The 21,541-nt window shown below is 42.4% G+C and overlaps 1 protein-coding gene and 1 long non-coding RNA gene across 2 annotated transcripts; one reads left to right on the top strand and one right to left on the bottom strand.

The window, feature by feature from the left end:
- Nucleotides 1-3,470: 3,470 nt before the first annotated feature.
- Nucleotides 3,471-4,128, bottom strand: LOC146660758 (uncharacterized). The gene is made up of 3 exons (XR_014913459.1): nt 3,986-4,128; nt 3,690-3,908; nt 3,471-3,608 (listed from the first exon to the last, which is right to left on the bottom strand). It is a non-coding gene; the product is annotated as an uncharacterized LOC146660758 (long non-coding RNA).
- A 2,513-nt stretch (nt 4,129-6,641) lies between these two features.
- On the top strand, nt 6,642-7,613 carry LOC146660759 (olfactory receptor 1500-like). The gene has a single exon (XM_085421658.1). The coding sequence runs from the start codon at nt 6,642-6,644 to the stop codon at nt 7,611-7,613; it is 972 nt and encodes a 323-aa protein (XP_085277784.1).
- The last annotated feature ends 13,928 nt before the right edge of the window (nt 7,614-21,541 follow it).

Raw genomic sequence — 21,541 nt, forward strand, 5'->3', positions numbered from 1 at the left:
TATCTTGCTGCATTTTGTATAAGTTCATACTCAAGTTGAAATAAACAACAACACTAAAGCTATTCTGTTATACCGGTATGTAAAAAATACACTGCACCCAAAATATTTCATAGTTCAGCAAAACTGATCAATCTAATGAACTTAAACCTACTCCATCCTCCCTATTCTGGTATTTTAAAGAGTACTTAGCAGAAATATTAAGCAACCTAACTAATAGGGTTGCAAACTCCCAGCAAAAAAAAACCATAGGGAACCACCCCCCACCCCATGATGCTTAATTGACGTAATCAACTTTAATTTGATGCAGTGTGGAAAGAAAATGCACAGAAATAAATTATTTTCCAAGAATAATTAAATAGATTCAACATCTTTCTTCAACAGAATTGCAGACTGCACAGATGGTACCTTCCCAAAGGAAAAAGTAGTATAGCTAACTAGGGTATATTAGACTTAACAGTTACTATATACAGTAATGGACTTCTATATATTTTACATAAGATTAAAACTTTGGGTGTAAAATTCAGATAATTATTTATTAAAAGCGAGACATTTTAAATGAGAATAAGAAAGAAAAGTATGTCTTTGTGCCCCCTTCTCCCTGTTCATGTCCTATCGGCCCCCCTGGCTAAACTTTGCTAGATCCGCCCCTGCACAGTTACCAGCCATCAGCTACGTAGAAAAGGATCCTGGTCTAGAAAGTTATATAATATTAAATAAATTCTAACAACACCTTATCAAGCTTAAACGTGCTGCTGTTGTTCAGCCGCTGTTTTCCTCTTTCTGGTTGTTACGTCCCCTGGCTAGTCTAGGGGGTTGAAGGGACGAACATAAAGGTGGATAGAGAAGGAGGAGCCAAGATGGTAATTTTAGAAGGTTTATTTAATACTGGTGATGGGATTTGGGTTCAGACTGAGGTATAACGTCAGGGAGAGCCAAGGCCAACATAACAAACTGTTACGGCCGAGAGGTCCAGGCTGTGGGTGTGGACTCAAATGCAGACACAGAGGGAGGCAAAACGGGCAAAACGGGCGTGAACACAGTGCTTTATTTACAGTGCCTAGTGAACTTACAAAGCAGGAAACTTTGAATGCCACATCTCGCTGATTCTGATGCGTCGGCGGGTCCACGGTTTGTGTTTACGTCTTTGTGCAGAATCGGTGTACCTGCTCTCATTTACTGTTTCAGTTGTTTGGTGGTGGTTGAAATGTAGTAATATTTATATTAAAAATCGATTCAGGGTTTTAATGAATCGATATCACGTTATCCAAGCCTGAATCGATTTTAATCGATAATCAAAACCTGCTCCTAGTACCTGTGTAATCATGCTTATGTACATCTGGATAATGACACAAACTAGTGTTTGGTGCTTCACTTTTTATTAAACTAAAAGACAGAAATCAGATTATAGGATCTGTAGTGTTGTTTATTTATATTATGGTGCTTATCATTTGTGATATTTATTACTGTGTGCATACTTTATAAGATAAGGAGAGATAAAAGAAAAGAAAAAATCTCTTCCTTGCTGGTTCGATCGAAGAAGAAATGCTCAAGTAACTACACTCAAAAAAGTCAACTAAGGCAGTTGTTTGATTAATTCAATAGACATTTGTCTATTTAACATGAACATATTGAGTTTAGGTTTTTAAATCATTATCAGTTGTTGGTTTAACATAAAATAACAAAAAGTTTAATGAACTAGATTTGCATTCTTCAGTTCAATTAAATGTAATTATTTTAAATCAACAACTCTAAAACCGATGCCTAGTGCGCATGCTCAAACTTCCCAGAAGTGAAGAGGCGGGAACGCGGAGAAAGTTATATGTGTTCAGTGAACTGCCATTTCCCTCTGCGGAATCTTCCACAATACAGGTAGGGCTGCCACAAACGATTATTTTGATAGTCGACTAGTCACCGATTATTTTTGCGATTAGTCGACTAATCACATCATCATCCATTGGACATACAGCATACAGCTTATTGCACCAGCAGCATCTGCTCTTATATAACTATCATTAGTTTACAGCTTTAAGTGTTTAAGGTATGTGCTAACTAAAAATGGTAAATGGCCTGTATTTATATAGCGCTTTACTAGTCCCTAAGGACCCCAAAGCGCTTTACATATCCAGTCATCCACCCATACTGGTGATGGCAAGCTACATTGTAGCCACAGCCACCCAGGGGCGAGGCTGCCAGACACTGGCGTCACCGGGCCCTCTGACCACCACCAGTAGGCAACGGGGGAAGTGTCTTGCCCAAGGACACAACGACTGAGACTGTCCAAGCCGGGGCTCGAACCGGCAACCTTCCAATTACAAGGCAAACTCCCAACTCTTGAGCCACAATCGCCCCAAAATAAAGACAAGATGATAGTTTATTAAAGTTTAATGAAATTTGCAGATTGTTTCGGTGAAGTTTAATAAACTCCTTGCTATCTAAAATATAACAGGACACCTGAGTATATTGTCGGCATCTCACACTTCTGATAATCAGCTGTCTGCTTGACGTTTATTCAGCTGTGTAAAAACTATAACTTTAATCTCAGCCAAACTGATTTACTCAGGAACAAATAAAATACTAAAAAAAAAGCCAAACAATAACATTTTAAGTTATCTAAGTGACTTATATATCATGTTTAACCTGAGTAGCGAAAGACGGCGGTGGGTTGGAAAACGATTTGCCGGGAGTCCGGTGTTCTCACGGGCTCTAGTGAGCCTTGAACCCCGGCTAGCTATCGAGCTGGTGAGACGTCTGTTACCCTCGTCAGAGCGCAAAACGTCGGAGCGCTTTTGAAAATATGTGGTGTCTTGATAAACTGAGCAGGTATTTGAGGTTTACACAGCTACATTCTCGCCTGAAAATATGTTAAACGTTTATTTTGTGACCCAGAAAGAATAATATGAGTAATATAAAAACTAACTAGCGGCCACCATTGTTGACAACTGAGCTGGGCTGCGCTATGAATTCTGAGACGGAGCTACTTCTTCTTCTTTGGGGTTTAACGGCAGCTGGTATCCTTGTACATGCAGTGCTGCCATCTTCTGTTTCAGTCCGTTATTACACTCTTAAATCCTACTACTTATTCCTGCGTCTTTTGTGATCTTACAAAGCTTCAAACGATGCGTCGACTATTAAATTAGTCATCGACAATTTTAATAGTCGACGTAATCGTGACTAGTCGACTAATCGTGGCAGCCCTAAATACAGGCAAGTAATAAATAACTCAAAATATCTTAGTCAAACGAAGTTGTTCCGTCCGTTAATTGTTTAACAATGTTTTTAATTCCAAATGTGTAAGTTGTCATTAGACAGCGGGAGTGGAGCAAATACAGTGAAAATCTGGTATTAGACGGTGCCAATCGGTACCGTCTAATACCTGATTCCTAATCCGCTCCGGGTATATTTATAAAAAAAAAAGAAAAAGAAAGAGAAGAAAAAAAAACAAAAAAAAACAAACTATGAATGCTATGAACTGTGGAAGCTATGAACTGAGAACTGTGAGGCCAAACTGTGAACATGAAACTCTGAGTGCTATGACTAGGTGCTAGATTTCACGGATGGATCCGGGAATGGAAAAAAGGGGCAGCGGCTTGGATGGAGGTACGCAGTCACTATAATGAGAGGAGACAAGTAGTCAGTGGCAGTCTAGTGAATCACAGCTGAAGGATTAGACTATGGTGGTTAGGGCTTACGCGTTGCAGGTTTAAAGTGTCATGCGAGGAGGGGGTGTCCAGGGGGTTCCGGGTGAGGAGTGTCCAGAGAGGATCCAGAATATGCTTGGAGTGAGGGACTTGGCAGGGAGGCAGGCAGGTGTAGTCCGATGATGGAAAGGAAGCAACCAGATGACAGAACCAGCGTCCAGGCGGAGATGTGAGTAGTCTAGGTTGGGAAGCGCGACTGCCAGGTGGGTCCTATGACAAAGAAAACACGGTGAGGAGAAAAGCAGTAGTTAAGGGTTCTCACAAGGGCTTGGCGGCCTAGCACTAACATGAGTTAGCAGAAGATCTGGCAGAGGTCTGTTGTGAATGCTGGTCTTATATGCTGGTGACTTGATTGGAACCAGGTGTGGAAGCTGATTGGAGTCTCTGCCTGAAGGTGGAGCCCAGCGGAGTGGAAAAACCCCGTACTCACCCGGACCATGACACAAACAAAACATCCCTGATGTAGAAATAAAGGAAACTTACCTAACTCCAAAGAAACAAAATATACAACCTATAACCATAACCTACCTAACAACACATAAACAGGAGAAAACAGGGTGTCAAAACAAAAGGCAGCTCTCCCCTAAAAGCAGTCCAAACATGAAACAACAATGCTCATACAAGATACAAAGGCATGCAAGCCTGCACAAGTATGGCAACCAAAATGGCCAGAGAGCACAGAAGCACAGCTCCACAGGCCTTAAATAGTGCTCTGTTGATTACCAATTAGCCGGACTCTGCGCAGCATCCAATCAGGACAGAGAAGGTGGAGCCTGGACAAAACAAAGGGTTAGTAGGGAGAAGAGACATCCTCCTGGGGGATGTAACACTGGTGCAAAGTGGGCGATAAACAAACAAGAGAGACGGACTCGCCACAGAAAAGCAGATCAGCTGATAATTAATCAGTTTCATGATTGAAGCAGCAGCAGGAGAGGGAGGGCGAGAGAAGAGGCAGTTGCTCCATATATCGGTTGCTAAGCTTAACATGGGAATGATTTAAAAAAATTCAGAGATGAACTTACACACTTGCTTTACTGCTCTCTGGGATAACTTCCTCGGAGATGAAATGCTGGTTTAGTAGCGAGGCTACAAATACACAAAGCTGCTCTATCACGTGACACACTGCACAGGTGCTACGCTTATGAGCTGAGTTACGCCATGTCGCAAGTTTTGTGAGGTGCTTTTTTTGATATTTAATGGATCGGATTACATTTTTTATTTCTCTCCAATATCCGATCCAGTAATTTACGTCAGTATCAGACCGATACCGATACGTAATATCGGATTGGTCCATCTCTAGTTCAACAGAATGAAAGGCAGAGGTCATGTCCATTGTCAGGAAAACACAATATTCGCCTATATTACATTACGTCAAAATCTTGTTGGACACTCTAAGACTAGCTGGGTCTGTAAAATGAGTAATATGAATTCATATTAATCAATGTATGTTCTCATCTGCACCGCTCATGTGTTGCTAATTGGATGTATTCTGATTTCCTGCATCTCAATTCAAGTAAAACTGAGGTTCTAGTGCTCGGCCCAAACATTCAAAGTTAGCCAGTACATCAGTGCCCTCGCTAATACCATCAAATCATCTGGTTAAAAACCTTGGTATCCTTTTTGATACCAAGATGAACACTTGAATTTTGAAAGTCATATTTCAAAGGTTACCCAGTCTTGTTTCCTTCATCTGAGAAATATTGTGAACAACAACCCTTTACTGTGAGTTTGTCATCTTGAACTTTTAGTACACACTTTAATTTTCTCCTGTGTTGATTATTACAATTCACTTTTCACGTACATCTCTCAGTTCTTTCATAGCTCATCTTCAATTAGTTCAGAACGCAGCAGCAAGGCTGCTAACGAAAACTAGCCAGCAGTCACATATTAAACCTATCCTTGCTTCCCTTCACTGGCTTCCAGTGAAATTCAGAATCCACTTTAAATTATGTTATTAACATATAAACTTTACATGGACAGGCCCCTGCACACCTTATCAATGCAGCTGACCTTTTGGATCTAACCAGGGCCTTCTAGCCATGTATGCGTGTATGTAGGGATGAATATCCCTCAGTATGGCTGATTATATGCCTGTTTATGGGTCTCTATGTTTTAACATGTAGATTTAACTTCTATCTGTTCTATGTGTTGCTTTTATTTGAGCTGTAAAGCACTGTAACTTGATGTTTCGAAAGGGTGATATAATTAAGTTATTATTATTAACAATAATAATATTATAAGTCTGTTTGCGTGGGTTCTCTCCGGGTACTCCGGCTTCCTCCCACCGTCCAAAGACATGCAGCTTGTGGGGATAGGTTAATTGGATAATCCAAATTGCCACTAGGTGTGAATGAATGTGAGTGTGAATGGTTGTCTGTCCTTGTGTGTTAGCCCTGCGACAGACTGGCGAACTGTCCAGGGTGTACCCTGCCTCTCGCCCTATGACAGCTGGGATAGGCTCCAGCGCCCCCCGCGACCCTGAAAAGGATAAGCGGAAGCGAATGGATGGATGGATGGATGAATATTATAAGTCTTAGCAATGAATGGGAATTATGAGATTGACCTTTAGCTGCCAAGAAGACAAGGCACAAGCCTATTTCTTTATTATTCTTTTAAGTGGGTGGATAACACTTGGGAACCCAGGTAGTCCAATACAACCACTGTGACCTGCTGTACAGCTGCAACCTAAAATAAAGCACCTGGAGCTTGGACGCTATTATCTGACTCCCGTATTTTGAATGGTGTTTGGCTGGCTGCTGAATTGTGTACCCTATGCACACATGCACACACATGAGGAGAGCAGTACACAAGAGAACAGAGTACTGCTATAAGTATCAGAGCACAAAGTTGCTCTGCTTATATTTGTAGCTAGCCTTCACAAACTAGAGGCAGCCTACACAAACGAGTACAGAGAATTATAGAAGATTAACAGAAGCTCTTTCCATGGCATTGATTAACTCAGCTGCTGAGAACAACATCACCTTTGTGCGACCTGCATATTTTATAATAAGTGGTTTTATTGGCATACCTAATATTAGATATTATTTTGTCTTTCTGTGTTTTATTTACATTCTTGCAGTGGTGGGAAACACATTAGTGATGATTGTAATAACATTGGATCGCATGTTGAGAAGTCCTAAATATATTGCTGTTTTTAACCTTGCATTTACAGACCTGTTAAGTAGCTCTGCTTTGGTTCCAAAGGTTGTTGACATTTTTCTGTTTAACCATTATTATATTTCCTACAATGACTGCTTGACTTTCATGTTTTTCTGCTTTACTTTCATTTTTATGCAAGGTTTTAATCTGGTTGTATTGTCCTTTGACAGAGTCATGGCTATCATGTACCCACTGCACTATCAAATGAGAGTGAGCCACAAGCTCATTTTATCTTTGATCGCTTTTTTCTGGCTTCTTGCCATAACTCTTATACTCATTGCAGCTGGCCTTCTCACAAGACTTTCTTTTTGTAAGTCTGTTGTTATTCAGAGCTACTATTGTGATCACGGTCCTATGTATCGTCTTGGCTGCAATGATAATACCCCCAATCATGCATTTGCTGGTTCGGCACTAGTTATAATTCTTGGGTTTCCACTGGCATTTATCGTGGGAAGTTACTGCTGTATTGGCTATTCTTTGTCAAAAATTTCTACATTTAGGGAAAGAGTGAAAGCTTTCAAAACCTACACAGGTCACCTTTCATTAGTGGCAATTTATTTCCTTCCATTTACATTTGTGTATATGTTTGGGAGTGTAATACATCCAAATGCTAGAATCATAAGCCTTTCTATGAGCACTGTATTGCCTCCCATGTTAAACCCAATTATCTATGTTCTTCAGACACAGGAGATCAAAGAGTCATTAAAGAAGTTGCTGAAAACTCGAGTTACATCCAAAATTGCCACAAAATATTAAAAAAGGATTTAGACTTGAATGTCTGCAGTGCCCTCTGCCATCTGATGTAAAAGATTTAGTCTTTCTGTGACCAAAGAGATTGTGCTCCTCTGTATTTTTCAGGAGTAAGATGTAGACATTATTTTAACTTTAGTCAGTTTTAATAGCAGCAATCTTCTTTTTTCTTTGAATTTGTTGTTTCAGTACCTGCGTGTGCCACTGTTATGGTACTATTATAGAATCTAAATGACCATAGAATTGAAATTACAAGTTAATATAATTGAAAAAGAATATTCAACAATAAAAATATAAGTGAAGTAACACCAGAGTAAATTGTCTTGCATGACCATAGTAAAATGAAATTGTAAAAGCTGCTTTCCATTATAATCACTTACTTTTTTTAGAGTCGTACAATACCACGTGTCACATACTAAAAAAATTTGAAAAATACGAAAAATATATCGATTCTCACATTAAAATATCAATGTTTTAGTAATTTAGATTAAATTTGTAGTTTATCATTAACAGGAACACAGTGGAAAGAAACTATAACATTCGGATTGTCTACATTAAAAGGAAATACTTCCTCTTCCGTCTTTCATAGTCATGTGCGAAATACGGCTGTATAAATGTCTCGCAGCCCCTTGACTCACAGCAATGGCTGAGCGTAATTGGAGTCATGTGTGGACGTATTTTACCTCCACAAACAGCTGAGACGTGGTTTGCGATACATGTGGCAAAAAAGTGAGGTGTTGTGACCCTACTTGCCAACCTTGAGACCTCAGAATTAGGGAGACATTCAAAAGGGCTGTTGGGGGGTGGGGGGTGGGGTGATAAATACATTTTACAGGGTTTATTTATTGGGTAAAATACGTTAAATGTCACCGTTATTATTGGCCGGCCGGTAAACAGCGGTGGTGTCCAAATTCAGAGGCTGCTTCCACCTGAGGACCCGGCCTTCGCGGTCTAAAGAAAGCCGGGTAGTACGTCACAAGCTCCCTCAGTGAAGTGAAACTGCCGTCTGCTCCTTGCTATCTAAAATATAACCGGGCGCTGACTTAAACTCTTCTGTTTAATCATTTTCTGTTAGACATTTATTCAGCTGTGTGAAAACCGCGGAGGAACCCTCCCGAGGGATTAATAAAGTTAAATTTAATTGAATCGAATCTAATAACTTTAATCTCAGCCAAACCGATTTACTCATGAACAAATAAAACACTGAAAAAGCCAAACAATAACATTTTTAAGTTATCAAAGTGACTTATATATCATGTTTAACCCGAGTAGCGAAAGATCGCGGGGGTTTGAAGATGATGTGTCGGTAGGCTCAGATATTTGAAGTTTACACAGCTACATTCTCACCTGAAAATATGTATAAGTGTAATGGGGAAGTCTTTAGGACCCAGGGGACCCAATGGAGGGTATAAAAGAGGAAGTAGCAGCAGGTGCTCTTCATTTCCACTGACGAGCGGCTGTGAACAATGGTTGTGTGAGTAGGTGAAGTTTTTTTGCGACTGTTGAGACAACGCCGGTGTCTGCAATTCTTTTGGTCCTGGTAGAGATCACGCTGAGATGTTTCCATGTTTTACACAATCCTTTTATTACCCATTATTCTTACAGATCCATCTGGAGATCAGCACACTGCATCCTATGCAGTCCTATGCTAAAGGCTGATCTAAAGAACTCCACACAACAGTTACAGTTATAACCTCTGGTCTCCTCCCCCCTACAGTAAACACCCCCACAATGGAAATACACTAGTACAGTGGCCAAGGGTGCTGACACCCTGACCCCCATCTCCTTTTAAGGTAGTGTAGTACTAACGCGTTATTAAGTAACGCGCTACAGTAACTACGTTATTATTGTGGTAACGAGCATGGTAACTAGTTATTATGCCAAAACCAGGAACGCGTTACTCGTTACTGGGATTTAGGTAGGCTCGTTATTCGTTACTTCGTGTGGTGGCTATCGCAGAGCTTCCACAGATTCAATAACAACAGCAAGTGGTGGAGGCCAGCAGGTGGATGAAGGAAAAGGGAGGCAAGAGGAGAGACCGGAAGCGGCCGCTGGTCCGAGAGTGTCAGGTGAACTGAACTTCAGGTAAGACGTTATAACCTGCAGTCCATCTGTGTCAGATATGAACCAAGTTTAGGTGGAGTTTATTTTCGTTATGCTGACTTTTTCGTACTGCGTGCTAGCTAGCATGATGGAGTTTCTATACAGCTGGGTGGGTGCTATGATGTTACTGATGTTGAACTTTATTTTGTTCATAAGGTTAATTATTAGAGTTGCCAACTGTGAGGAGAAAACTCTTAGGAGGCAAGAAACACAGACTCAAAGATTTTACATGTACATGGGCGATGCCCCGACACGTTCCCGATCTGCTCTGCACCAACGTGTGCACTGTGTGTGTGTCACAGAGGAATCGCGCGGGGCGTCAGTACTTCCTTTATTTTATACTCAAACAACAACAGGCGTGGCATGTATAGAATTCAATAACAACTCCTTAAAAGGAAAAAACGTTAGCTTATCTGTAGTTTTCTCTGGACCCCTCCCCAATCAGACCAGGAGTGACATGGTTAGCCGCATGTTCTCCTTAAATTGCTGGCTGTCTGAGTGGTGTCCCAGAAACGATGTGGGCTTCATAGATAATTGGCAAACCTTCTGGAGGAAACCTGGTCTTGTTAGGAGAGACGGCATCCATCCCACTTTGGATGGAGCAGCTCTCATTTCTAGAAATATGGACAAATTTATTAAACCCCCCAAAATATGACTATCCAGAGTTGGGACCAGGAAGCAGAGTTGCAGTCTTACACACCTCTCTGCAGCTTCTCTCCTCCTGCTACCCCCCCAAAAACCCATCTCCATAGAGACTGTGTCAGCTTCCAAAAAGACAAAAAACAAACTAAAAACCAGCAACAAACAACTTAAACATAAACAATTACAAAGAAAGAACAATACAGTATCCACATCTGAACCAAAGAGTAGAACAGATTTGCTTGGTGGCGCTGTCACTTGGTGTTCGCTCGCTCTGCGGTAGAGTATCACTTCCTGTTCCTGCTCAAACACAGTGGTGTTTCTGAGTAGCTTATTTGCTTAGCAATTTAATTAACAACTTTTAAATACATTCTTTTTCATAGTATAATCTTCACGTGCTTCATCCGAAGCACACTTTCTGTGTACTCACTACCTAATTTATAGCCAAAGTATTCACTCACTGTCTCTGTACTGTTTCGCTAGCTTTGCTTAGCTCGTAGCCGACTCGTTAGCACCATGGCTACTTCACCTGTCCCTCCTGCACTTTCTTGCTCATTGTGTCAGATGTTTAGTTACTCCTCGGCCTCCTTTAGCAGTAATGACATCTGTAACAAATGTAGCATATTTGCAGCTCTGGAGGCCAGGATTACTGAATTGGAGACTCGGCTTCGCACCCTTCATTCACCCATAGCTAGCCAGGCCCCTGTAGCTGGTGCAGCCGAAGATAGTGTAGGCCCCCCTAGCTGTTCCCCGGCAGACCCCAAGCAGCTGGGGAAAGAGGGCGGCTGGGTCACGGTGAGGAGGAAGCATAGTCCTAAACAGAAGCCCCAGGTACACCACCAACCCGTTCATGTGTCTAACCGCTTTTCCCCACTTGTCGACACACCCGCCGGGGGTCAAACTCTGGTAATTGGTGATTCTGTTCTCAGACATGTGAAGCTAGAGACACCGGCAACCATAGTCAATTGTCTTCCAGGGGCCAGAGCAGGCGACATTGAAGGAAATTTAAAACTGCTGGCTAAGGGTAAACGTAAATTCAGTAAAATTATAATTCACGTCGGCAGTAATGACACCCGGTTACGCCAATCGGAGGTCACTAAAATCAATATTGAATCGGTGTGTAACTTTGCCAAAACAATGTCGGACTCTGTAGTTTTCTCTGGTCCCCTCCCCAATCAGACCAGGAGTGACATGTTTAGCCGCATGTTCTCCTTAAATTGCTGGCTGTCTGAGTGGTGTCACAGAAACTATGTGTGCTTCATAGATAATTGGCAAACCTTCTGGAGGAAACCTGGTCTTGTTAGGAGAGACGGCATCCATCCCACTTTGGATGGAGCAGCTCTCATTTCTAGAAATATGGACAAATTTATTAAACCCCCCAAAATATGACTATCCAGAGTTGGGACCAGGAAGCAGAGTTGCAGTCTTACACGCCTCTCTGCAGCTTCTCTCCTCCTGCTATCCCCCCAAAAACCCATCTCCATAGAGACTGTGTCAGCTCCCAAACAGACAAAAAACAAACTAAAACCCAGCAACAAACAACTTAAACATAAACAATTACAAAGAAAGAACAATACAGTATCCACATCTGAACCAAAGAGTAAAACAGTGAAATGTGGATTATTAAATATTAGGTCTCTCTCCTCCAAGTCTCTGTTAGTACATGACTTAATAATTGATCAACAAATTGATTTACTCTGCCTTACAGAAACCTGGTTGCAGCAGGATGATTATGTTAGTTTAAATGAATCAACACCCCCCGAGTCATTCTAACTACCAGAAATCTCGAAGCACAGGCCGAGGGGGCGGTGTGGCAGCAATTTTTCCACACCAGCCTATTAATTAATGAAAGACCAAGACAGACTTTTAATTCATTTGAAAGCCTGATGCTTAGCCTCGTCCACCCCAGCTGTAAAACTCAGAAACCAGTCTTACTTGTTATCATCTATCGTCCACCTGGGCCTTACACAGAGTTTCTGTCTGATTTCTCAGACTTTATATCTAATTTAGTTCTGAGCTCAGATAAAATAATTATTGTGGGGGATTTTAACATCCATGTAGATGCTAAAAATGACAGCCTCAACATTTGCTCCAGGCTCAGCAGCATCAGCAACGCCTGTATAAAGGAGGGGCTAGACTCAGGCAATTTTCACCGGGGGATAAAGTGCTTGTGTTACTCCCTTCTTCCAGCTCGAAGTTGCTCGCCAAGTGGCAAGGTCCCTTTGTGGTCACACGGCGTGTCGGGGACGTGGACTATGAGGTCGCTCGGTCGGACAGGGGAGGAGCCGCGCAGATATATCACCTCAATCTCCTCAAACAGTGGCGAGAGGTCGAAACCGCTTCTCTGGTGAGCCTGGTGAAGGAGAGAGATGAGTTGGGGCCTGAGGTGCCAAATTCTATCATTCCCACCTCCCTCCCTTGTGATGACCATCTCACACAGGCCCAGAGAGCGGACGTCCCTCATCGAGCACCATTTCGTGACGCAGCCCGGCGTGACGGTGCGTTCACGGCCCTACAGGCTCCCGGAGCATAAGCGAAAAATCGTGCAGAGGGAATTGGCGGAAATGCTGAGGGATGGGAGTAATAGAAGAGTCGCACAGCGCCTGGTGTAGCCCCATCGTTCTGGTGGCGAAGAAGGATGGGTCTATATGGTTCTGTGTCGACTATCGCAGGGTGAACGAAGTGTCACGCTTTGATGCCTACCCCATGCCTCGGGTCGACGAGCTCCTGGACCGGTTAGGCACGGCTCGCTTTTTCACGACGCTGGACTTAACCAAGGGCTATTGGCAGATTCCCTTGTCTGCCGAGGCCACGGAGAAAACGGCCTTCTCCACTCCGTACGGTTTATACCAGTTCGTGACACTCCCGTTCGGCCTGTTCGGGGCCCCGGCCACTTTCCAGCGTCTCATGGACCGGGTACTGCGTCCGCACGCGGCGTATGCTGCCGCCTACCTGGATGACGTGATCATCCACAGCGACACCTGGGCGGAGCATGTGCTGCGGGTGGCCGCGGTCCTGGAGTCCCTGAGGGGGGCGGGGCTCACGGCCAATCCGACGAAGTGCGCGGTTGGACGGAGGGAGGTGCAGTATCTGGGGTACCACCTGGGGGGCGGGCAGGTGCGGCCACAGGTGGAGAAGACGGCGGCTATCGCATCCTGCCCGCGCCCCAGGACGAAAAAGGAGGCGAGACGGTTCTTGGGGTTGGCGGGTTACTATCGTCGCTTTGTGCCGGGGTTTGCGCAGCTAACCAGCCCCCTGACCGATCTCACTCGAAAGGGTGCCCCGGATCTGGTCCAGTGGACGGGGCCGTGCCAGGCGGCGTTTGTGCGAGTGAAAAACGCTCTCTGTGGGGAGCCGCTGCTTCACACTCCTAACTTTTCCCTCCCGTTTGTTCTGCAGACTGACGCCTCGGACAGAGGGCTGGGAGCCGTTTTGTCTCAGCAGGTGAGGGGAGCTGACCGCCCTGTCCTGTACATCAGCCGGAAGCTAGCGGAGCGCGAGCGCCGGTACAGCACCGTGGAGGAGGAGTGCCTGGCCATCCGGTGGGCGGTCGGCTCCCTGCGCTATTACCTCCTGGGACGCTCATTCATCCTCTGTTCGGACCACGCCCCGCTGCAGTGGCTCCACCGCATGAAAGATGCCAACGCCCGGATCACCCGGTGGTATCTGGCATTGCAGCCCTTTAAGTTCAAGGTGATCCATAGGCCGGGGGCACAGATGGCGGTGGCCGATTTCCTCTCTCGCTCGCGAGGGGGGGAGTTGGCTCGCCGGACGGCTCCCCGGCCTCGAACGGGCGGTGGGGGTGTGTGGCGGAGGCGTGGCCCCGGGCGCAGCTGCCGGGGAGGAGTGGAGCAGAAGGCTCAACAGGGCGGCGCTGCGAGGCCGGTAAGAACAGCTGATGGTGTTTATGTACTGATGATGGTCTCCCTCCGCTGTGTTTATAGTGAGACGGGGAGGAGCGGCGAGGAGATCAGCTGGGCTCGTGAGCTGTCAGGCTGTGCGACTGAGTCAGCTGTCAAAACAAACAAATCAATAAATGTGGAAATTGGCAGTACATACCTGCGTGTGCATGTATTTGTGCCTGGTGTATTCCACAGTACGTGTTTTGGAATTTGCAAGTGTTTTGGAGTTTGCAAGTGTTTTGGAGTTTGCAAGTGTTTTGGAGTTTGCAAGTGTTTTGGAGTTTGCAAGTGTTTTGGAGTTTGTACGTGCTTTGTCTCTAGGGGCCACCGTACCAATCGCCTGGTTGTAATCTGCAAAAGACTGGAGAAGCGTCGCACGGCAGTTCAAAACAATATCCCTGTTTTCTACTAGTTTTGCCACCCATTCTGCTAAAGTTGTCTCTCTAACAGATTTGTCTAGTGGTTCACTTGCATCAATTCATGCATCTTTTCACTGAGGTCTGATTCAAACCATCTTACTTCTGATTCTTTCCAAAAATAATTTCACATGTAACAATTTGTATATGTGTGTTATATATTTTTGTTTACCTCTTTTTTGTGTTCTGGTGGACATCTCTAAACACCATCATGAGTTCAGGCTTCAATTTCAACCCAATTATACTTCTCTGGGCTTCACCTTCCCACTGGCCCCTGTACCCTTCTCAAAGTGTCCTTTGTTGTCTTGAATCTCCAGCAAACACAATCTGTTTCTTCTCCATTTCTTTTCAGTATTTTCCTTTTAGATTAAGTCCCAGCCTGGCAAAATATCACATTCAGTGCCTTTAAACAGTTATGTCACACTGTTCTTACCAGCCTGCTATTAATTCTTTAAGTCCACAATGTTCTGTTGGTCTTCATCAGGAGATTGACTGTCCTTTGAGCTTCTTCTCAGGATCGGGACAAGTGGGAGGTCAAGCTGTAAAATTTTAAGCCAAACTCTGGCCTGTTTTCTCCCAATTATGTTAATCTATGGTTTTGCTGCTGTACTCAAAATTCCAGGTTGAGAAAAGTCCACCTTTATTTATTTGGGACCTGTATTGACACACTAAACCATACCATTAATATAATTTTCGTTTCTTTTCTTAAAACCTCCATTTGCTTCATCTGGCTAGAGTCTGTTTCTTCTGTTTTTCTCTCTGGGTGCTCACTTGTCACAGTGAGTCTCCTTTTATGGGCATGCAAAGTTCCTGTCACACACACACTTCCTGTTACTCACTTTTGTGTTTCTACAGGCTAATCAAACTCATTTTGTATTTACAATCTACAAACCCTCTGTAATTCTACTAACTTTAGATCTAAAATGTAGCATCATTCACACAATTTCATAATCCTCTCACACACACTGCCTTTTAAATAGACTAAACTCTTTGCATTTTTATCTATTTCAGGCATTTTCTGAGTCTCTGTTTTATGGTGCCGTTAGTTCTCTCTACTAACCCTGCACTCCGTGGTTGATAAGCACAATGGTTTCTTATGCTGAATCCTAGTGCTTCAGAGACCTTACTGATCACATCATTGACAAAATGTGTCCCATTGTCTGATCTTATCAGAGAAGGGATACCATATGTTGGAATAAAATGATTACATAGACATTTTGCAACTGAGATTGCATCTACTTTCTTCACTGGATAAATCTCTGGCCAGTTTGAAAACACATCTATGATCACTAAGGCATATTTTGATCCTTGACATTCATTCAATTCAATAAAATCCATGTGGATGGTGTGGAGAACTGGCCTCTCTTAGGTCTTAAGTTTCCTTGTGGGTTGTGTTTTTGACAGATTAGGCATGTTCTTACAAATTCTTTTGCTGAAGTTTCAAAATTTATATTGTAAAAGTGTGTATTGATTATCTATACCATCCCTCCTGTTGACACATGTGTTACTCCATGTGTCACTAAGGCTGCTGTTTTGTGTAGAGACTTTGGTAATATTGGTTTTCCATCACAGACCATTAAGTCATCTTTCAGTTGTGCTCCACATTTCAGCCACTTGTTCTGTTCAGTGGTTGTCTGCAGCTTTTTGTTCAGTTCTTAGTACGTCAAGTGGTGTTTGTGGGCAGTAGTCGGATACTAGTAGCTCTGCCGATTGTTGTGCAGCCTGTTTTGCTGCTTGATCTGCAAAATATTTCCTTTTGTGACAATAGAGTTGTCTTTTCGATGTGCTGCACATTTGCAAAGTGCCAATTGTTTTGGCAAGGTGATCACTTCCAATAAGGTTTTTAATAAGCTGCCGTGTTGCACTGAGTTACCCGTAGAGGTGACCATACCTCCGTTATGCCAAATTTTTGCAAAGTGGTGCACTGCTGAAAAAACAAACAAACAAAAAAAAAAAAAAAACAAACCACATACTGGCTGTCAGCGTATATATTTATATTTTGGCCTGCGTGCAATTCACATGCACGTATGACTGCATACGTGCAGCTGACTCTTTTACTGCCTCTGCTGCTGCTACACAGGCTTGCACATGCAGGCAGGCCTGACGCAACAGAGTCTAATTTACACGAGTCTAAGTTTCACCAGGGATGCTAACGGGCGTTGTTTTTCTCCAAATGCCTGTGTTATCACTGCTTTCATATAACCTGCTCCCCCATCTACACGTAAGTAGAAAGGCTTAACATAGTCAGGCAATGCTAAAACTGTATTTGTCTGTAATGCCTATTTTTAAGTTACTGAATGCTTCTTCTTTCTTCTCTACAGCTGCAACACTACATTTTCACCTAAGGCATTTTTAGATAATTTCTAGTTTTTCAAAGAATTCACACATCTTACATATTTCAAACTTTGAAGTTGGTGGGGGTACACACACACACACACACACACACACACACACACTTTTTTTTTTTTTAAACTTTGCATTGCTCACAGCTCTAAAAACTAGGCATTTGTAAATCATATGCCTAATCACTATGTGTCACTGTGATCCACAAGTATGGTCACAAATTCATTTCCAAACCAACAAAATAAAATAATCAAACAAACCCTCCAGCGAAGATAGACGGAAGGCTGAAGCAGTCCCTCCCTCGGACCCTCCAGCGAATGGACGAGCCCCCATTTATGTTACGTTCTAGGTCTAGGCGTGTCCTGAATGCAACAAAACATTGGCCCACCACACTCCACCCAAAACAAGAACCCAAACAATAGTATCTTTAAAAATGCTAAGCAGCTATTTATTTGCTTCAGCAGTGAGCAGTGCCAAAAATAACAAACAAAACTCCCTAATGGTCCCTACGCTTTCCTACCCAAAATGAAAAACCAAACAAAAGACAATTCACTTACCTAACTTCCTAAACAAAAACAGGAGAAAACTTAATCAACAAAAATGGCTTCTCACACCTACCTGGCTGCTGCAGTGAACAATATATACAAGGTGGAAAAAAAAAATACTCAATTGCTACTTTACAAATCTATTTACAGCTATTTACAAAACTAAGATACCAACACCACAGTGATCACAACCCATGACAAACTGAAACACAGGGCTTAAATACATAGAGGGAGCAATCAGGGAATGGACAACAGGAGGGAAACACAGCTGGGGCAAATCAGAACTGACGAGACAAGGAAGCGTAAACTGAACACACTGAGATAAAACAGACCTTCAAAGTAAAACAGGAAACACATAACAGTCACGCCTAACACAAAACACTGACAACATTGGATCGTAACACATACATGAGTCAGGACAGAGCAAACAGAGCAGAAGTGTGAGGGGAAAAAACTGAGCTCACAGACAGCTGCATGTGTTGGCTTTTAGTAGTATGCAGCTTCTGCTCTAAAAAAAACAAATAAATAAAAAATAAAAGGAAATGTGTAACATGCTCATCAGCTTAGCAGTGTCCACATATTTAATTCAGCTTCTCAATCCTGTAGCTTTAGCTGTTTTCTACAGGGTTTGGCTTATTAGTTGTTATTATAGGTGTGCTCTATATCTCAGCAATGTTTCATCTAGGATGAATGACAGGTTTTTCAAGCAGGTCAAGTGCCTCTATGCACTTAATTAGTTTAGATATTTTCTTTATTTTCTTCACATCATATGTCATTAAACTGAGTTTGAGCAAACCTTAAGCTTGATGCAGACTACTTCATAACAATTGTCCACCTCACATCATAACTGACTAAGGTGCCTCTTCATATTAATATTATATCATTATTAATATTATCATCTTTTTCTTTCTATATTATAACAATAGTATATTACAATATTTTATTAGTGTATACCACTATACTACTACTGAGCCAATTTAATAGTTAGGATCATCTTACTCAGCAAACAGATAATTTAGAATTCATCCAATCTGCACAGATTTGCTTTTTCTCTGAACAGGTTTGTGCCTACATTTTTAGACCGGTCTTCTGTTTGCCTCATCTCAGATCCAACCTTCGGTCACATTCGTTCTCTCTGTTGCATGTCGAACCAGGCAGTTTATTATAATATATTATTTATATTTTCTTTTGTATCCATCAAGGGCTTCGGGTGATCTGCAGTTTCACCATTTCCCAAGCTGGAGACACTTACCTTTTCACACACTTTCCTTGGCTGAACAATAACACAGCCTTAATGTACCTTATGCATCTCTCTATTTTATTTAATAGGTTTTCGTGTGAATTATTTCCTTTTATTCATTCTATACATTCTGGGCATGGTCGTCATGCCAACTATGTTCCATTGTTAATATCAGTATACAGGTTGTTATCCTTGCTATTATTAGTTTCAATACGTTAAAAATAAGTTCTAATGTAATTTTGCCTTTGTTTATTTTATTTTTGTACTTCTTATATTTATATCTATTCGGTGGGTTCTGTTTCCAACCTTTTTAAACTACTTTAAACTACTTTGATCTCTAGTTTTCACTTAATAAGGGATTATTATGTTCATCCTGATATGGGTGAGTATATAACGGGTGGTGCTGCAGATGCGGCTGCAGGAACAAGCTTAAACGTGCTGCTGTTGTTCAGCCGCTGGTTTCCTCTTTCTGGTGCAAAGTGGGCCAAAAGCAAACTAGAGACACGGACTCGCGACAGAAAAGCCGATCAGCTGATCGTTAAGCAGTTTCATGATTGAAGTAGCAGCAAGAAGAGGCAGTCGTTTGTTAAGCTTAACGCAGGAATGCTTTACAAACATTCAGAGATGGACTTACACACTTGCTTTACTTCTCTCGGGATAACTTTGTCGGAGATGAAATGCCGGGTTGCTAGCGAAGCTCCAAATGCTATCCAGACCACCGACAGGTCCCGCATGCCACAGCCGCTCTATCACGTGATGCATACTGCTCCGACGTGCTAACGTTCTGAGGTGAGTTACGGCGTGTTGCAAGTTTTGTGAGGTGCTTTCGTGATATTTAATGGATCGGATTACATTTTTAATTTTTCTCCGATATCCGATCCAGTAATTTAGGTCAGTATCGGACCGATACCGATACGTAATATCGGATCGGTCCATCTCTAGTCTCTAGTCAAAATGCCCGGGACGATTTTTTTGTCCTAGTCCAGCCATGTATGCAGCTCATCTGCAGTCTGGTGTTGCCTACATCTTCCTATTCAGAAGGCAAGGCAAGGCAAGGCAAGGCAAATATATTTGTATAGCACAATTCAACAACAAGGTGATTCAAAGTGCTTTACAGAGACATTAGAAACAAAAACAAATAAAAAGCATGATTTAAAATTGATTAAAACAAGCAAACAAACAAACTAACTGAACACACACATTTCACACCTGTTCGCGCGATCTAAACCCTTATCGTAAGGGGAGCTACCAGTCCTTCTGTGGACGAGCTACTTTCTATTTTAAATTCCCTGAATTTAAAATACTCTCTAGACCCAGTCTAGACCCAGTTGGGGAGCTACCCAGAGCTCTAATCCCACACCTGTTCGCGCGATCTGAACCCTTATCGTAAGGGGAGCTACCAGTCCTTCTGTGGACGAGCTACTTTCTATTTTAAATTCCCTGAATTTAAAATACTCTCTAGACCCAGTCTAGACCCAGCTGGGGAGCTACCCAGAGCTCTAAACCCACTTAACAAACAAACAAACAAACAAACAAAACAGTATATAAAATCAAAACAGATAAAATCAGAACAGTAGATAAAATCAGTAGTTAGTGTAAGTTTTGAAATTTAAGCTTAAAAGTGTGGATTTGGTGCTTTATTCAAATGCAGCTGAGAATAGGTGAGTCTTCAACCTGGATTTAAATAAACTGAGTGTTTCAGCTGATCTGAGGCTTTCTGGGAGTTTGTTCCAGATATAAGGAGCATAAAAGCTGAATGCAGCTTCTCCGTGTCTGCTTCTGACTCTGGGAACTGATAAAAGACCGGATCCAGATGACCTGAGGGATCTGGAAGGTTCATACTGGGTTAGGAGGTCACTGATGTATTTTGGTCCTAAACCATTCAGAGCTTTATAGGCCAGCATCAGAACTTTAAAGTCTATCCGCTGACGGACAGGCAGCCAGTGTAAAGACCTCAGAGCTGGACTGATGTGGTCCACTTTTTTGGTCTTAGTGAGGACTCGAGCAGCAGAGTTCTGAATGAGCTGTAGTTGTCTGACTGATTTTTTAGGTAGACCTGTAAAGATGCTGTTACAGTAATCAAGCCTACTAAAGATGAATGCATGGACTAGTTTTTCCAGGTCCTGTTGAGACATCAGATCTTTTATCCTTGAAATATTCTTGAGGTGATAGTAAGCTGATTTTGTTATTGTCTTAATGTGTTTTTCTAAGTTTAGGTCTGCATCCATCACTACACCCAAATTTCTCGCCTGGTTTGTGGTTTTTAGATGTATATATTGAAGTTCTCTGGTGACCTGTAATCGTTTTTCTTTGGCGCCAAAGACTATTACTTCAGTTTTGTTTTTGTTTAGTTGGAGAAAATTGTGGCACAACCAGTCATTAATTTCCTCAATGCATTTACCAAGAGCCTGTACAGAGCCTCGGTCTCCTGGTGACATTGTGATATATATTTGTGTGTCATCTGCATAGCTGTGGTAGTTTATTTTGTTGTTCTTTATAATCTGTGCCAGTGGGAGCATGTAGATGTTAAACAGAGGGGGTCCCAAGATGGAACCTTGGGGAACTCCACATGTGATACTTGTCTGCTGAGAAATATTGCGAACAACAACCCTTTACTGTGAGTTTGTCATCTTGAACTTTTAGTACACACTTTAATTTTCTCCTGTGTTGATTATTACAATTCACTTTTCACGTACATCTCTCAGTTCTTTCATAGCTCATCTTCAATTAGTTCAGAACGCAGCAG

Source organism: Rhamphochromis longiceps, linkage group LG10, assembly GCF_057381845.1.
Source record: "Rhamphochromis longiceps isolate RC_006_pf linkage group LG10, R_longiceps_female_GT1.1, whole genome shotgun sequence".
NCBI classification, from domain to species: domain Eukaryota; kingdom Metazoa; phylum Chordata; class Actinopteri; order Cichliformes; family Cichlidae; genus Rhamphochromis; species Rhamphochromis longiceps.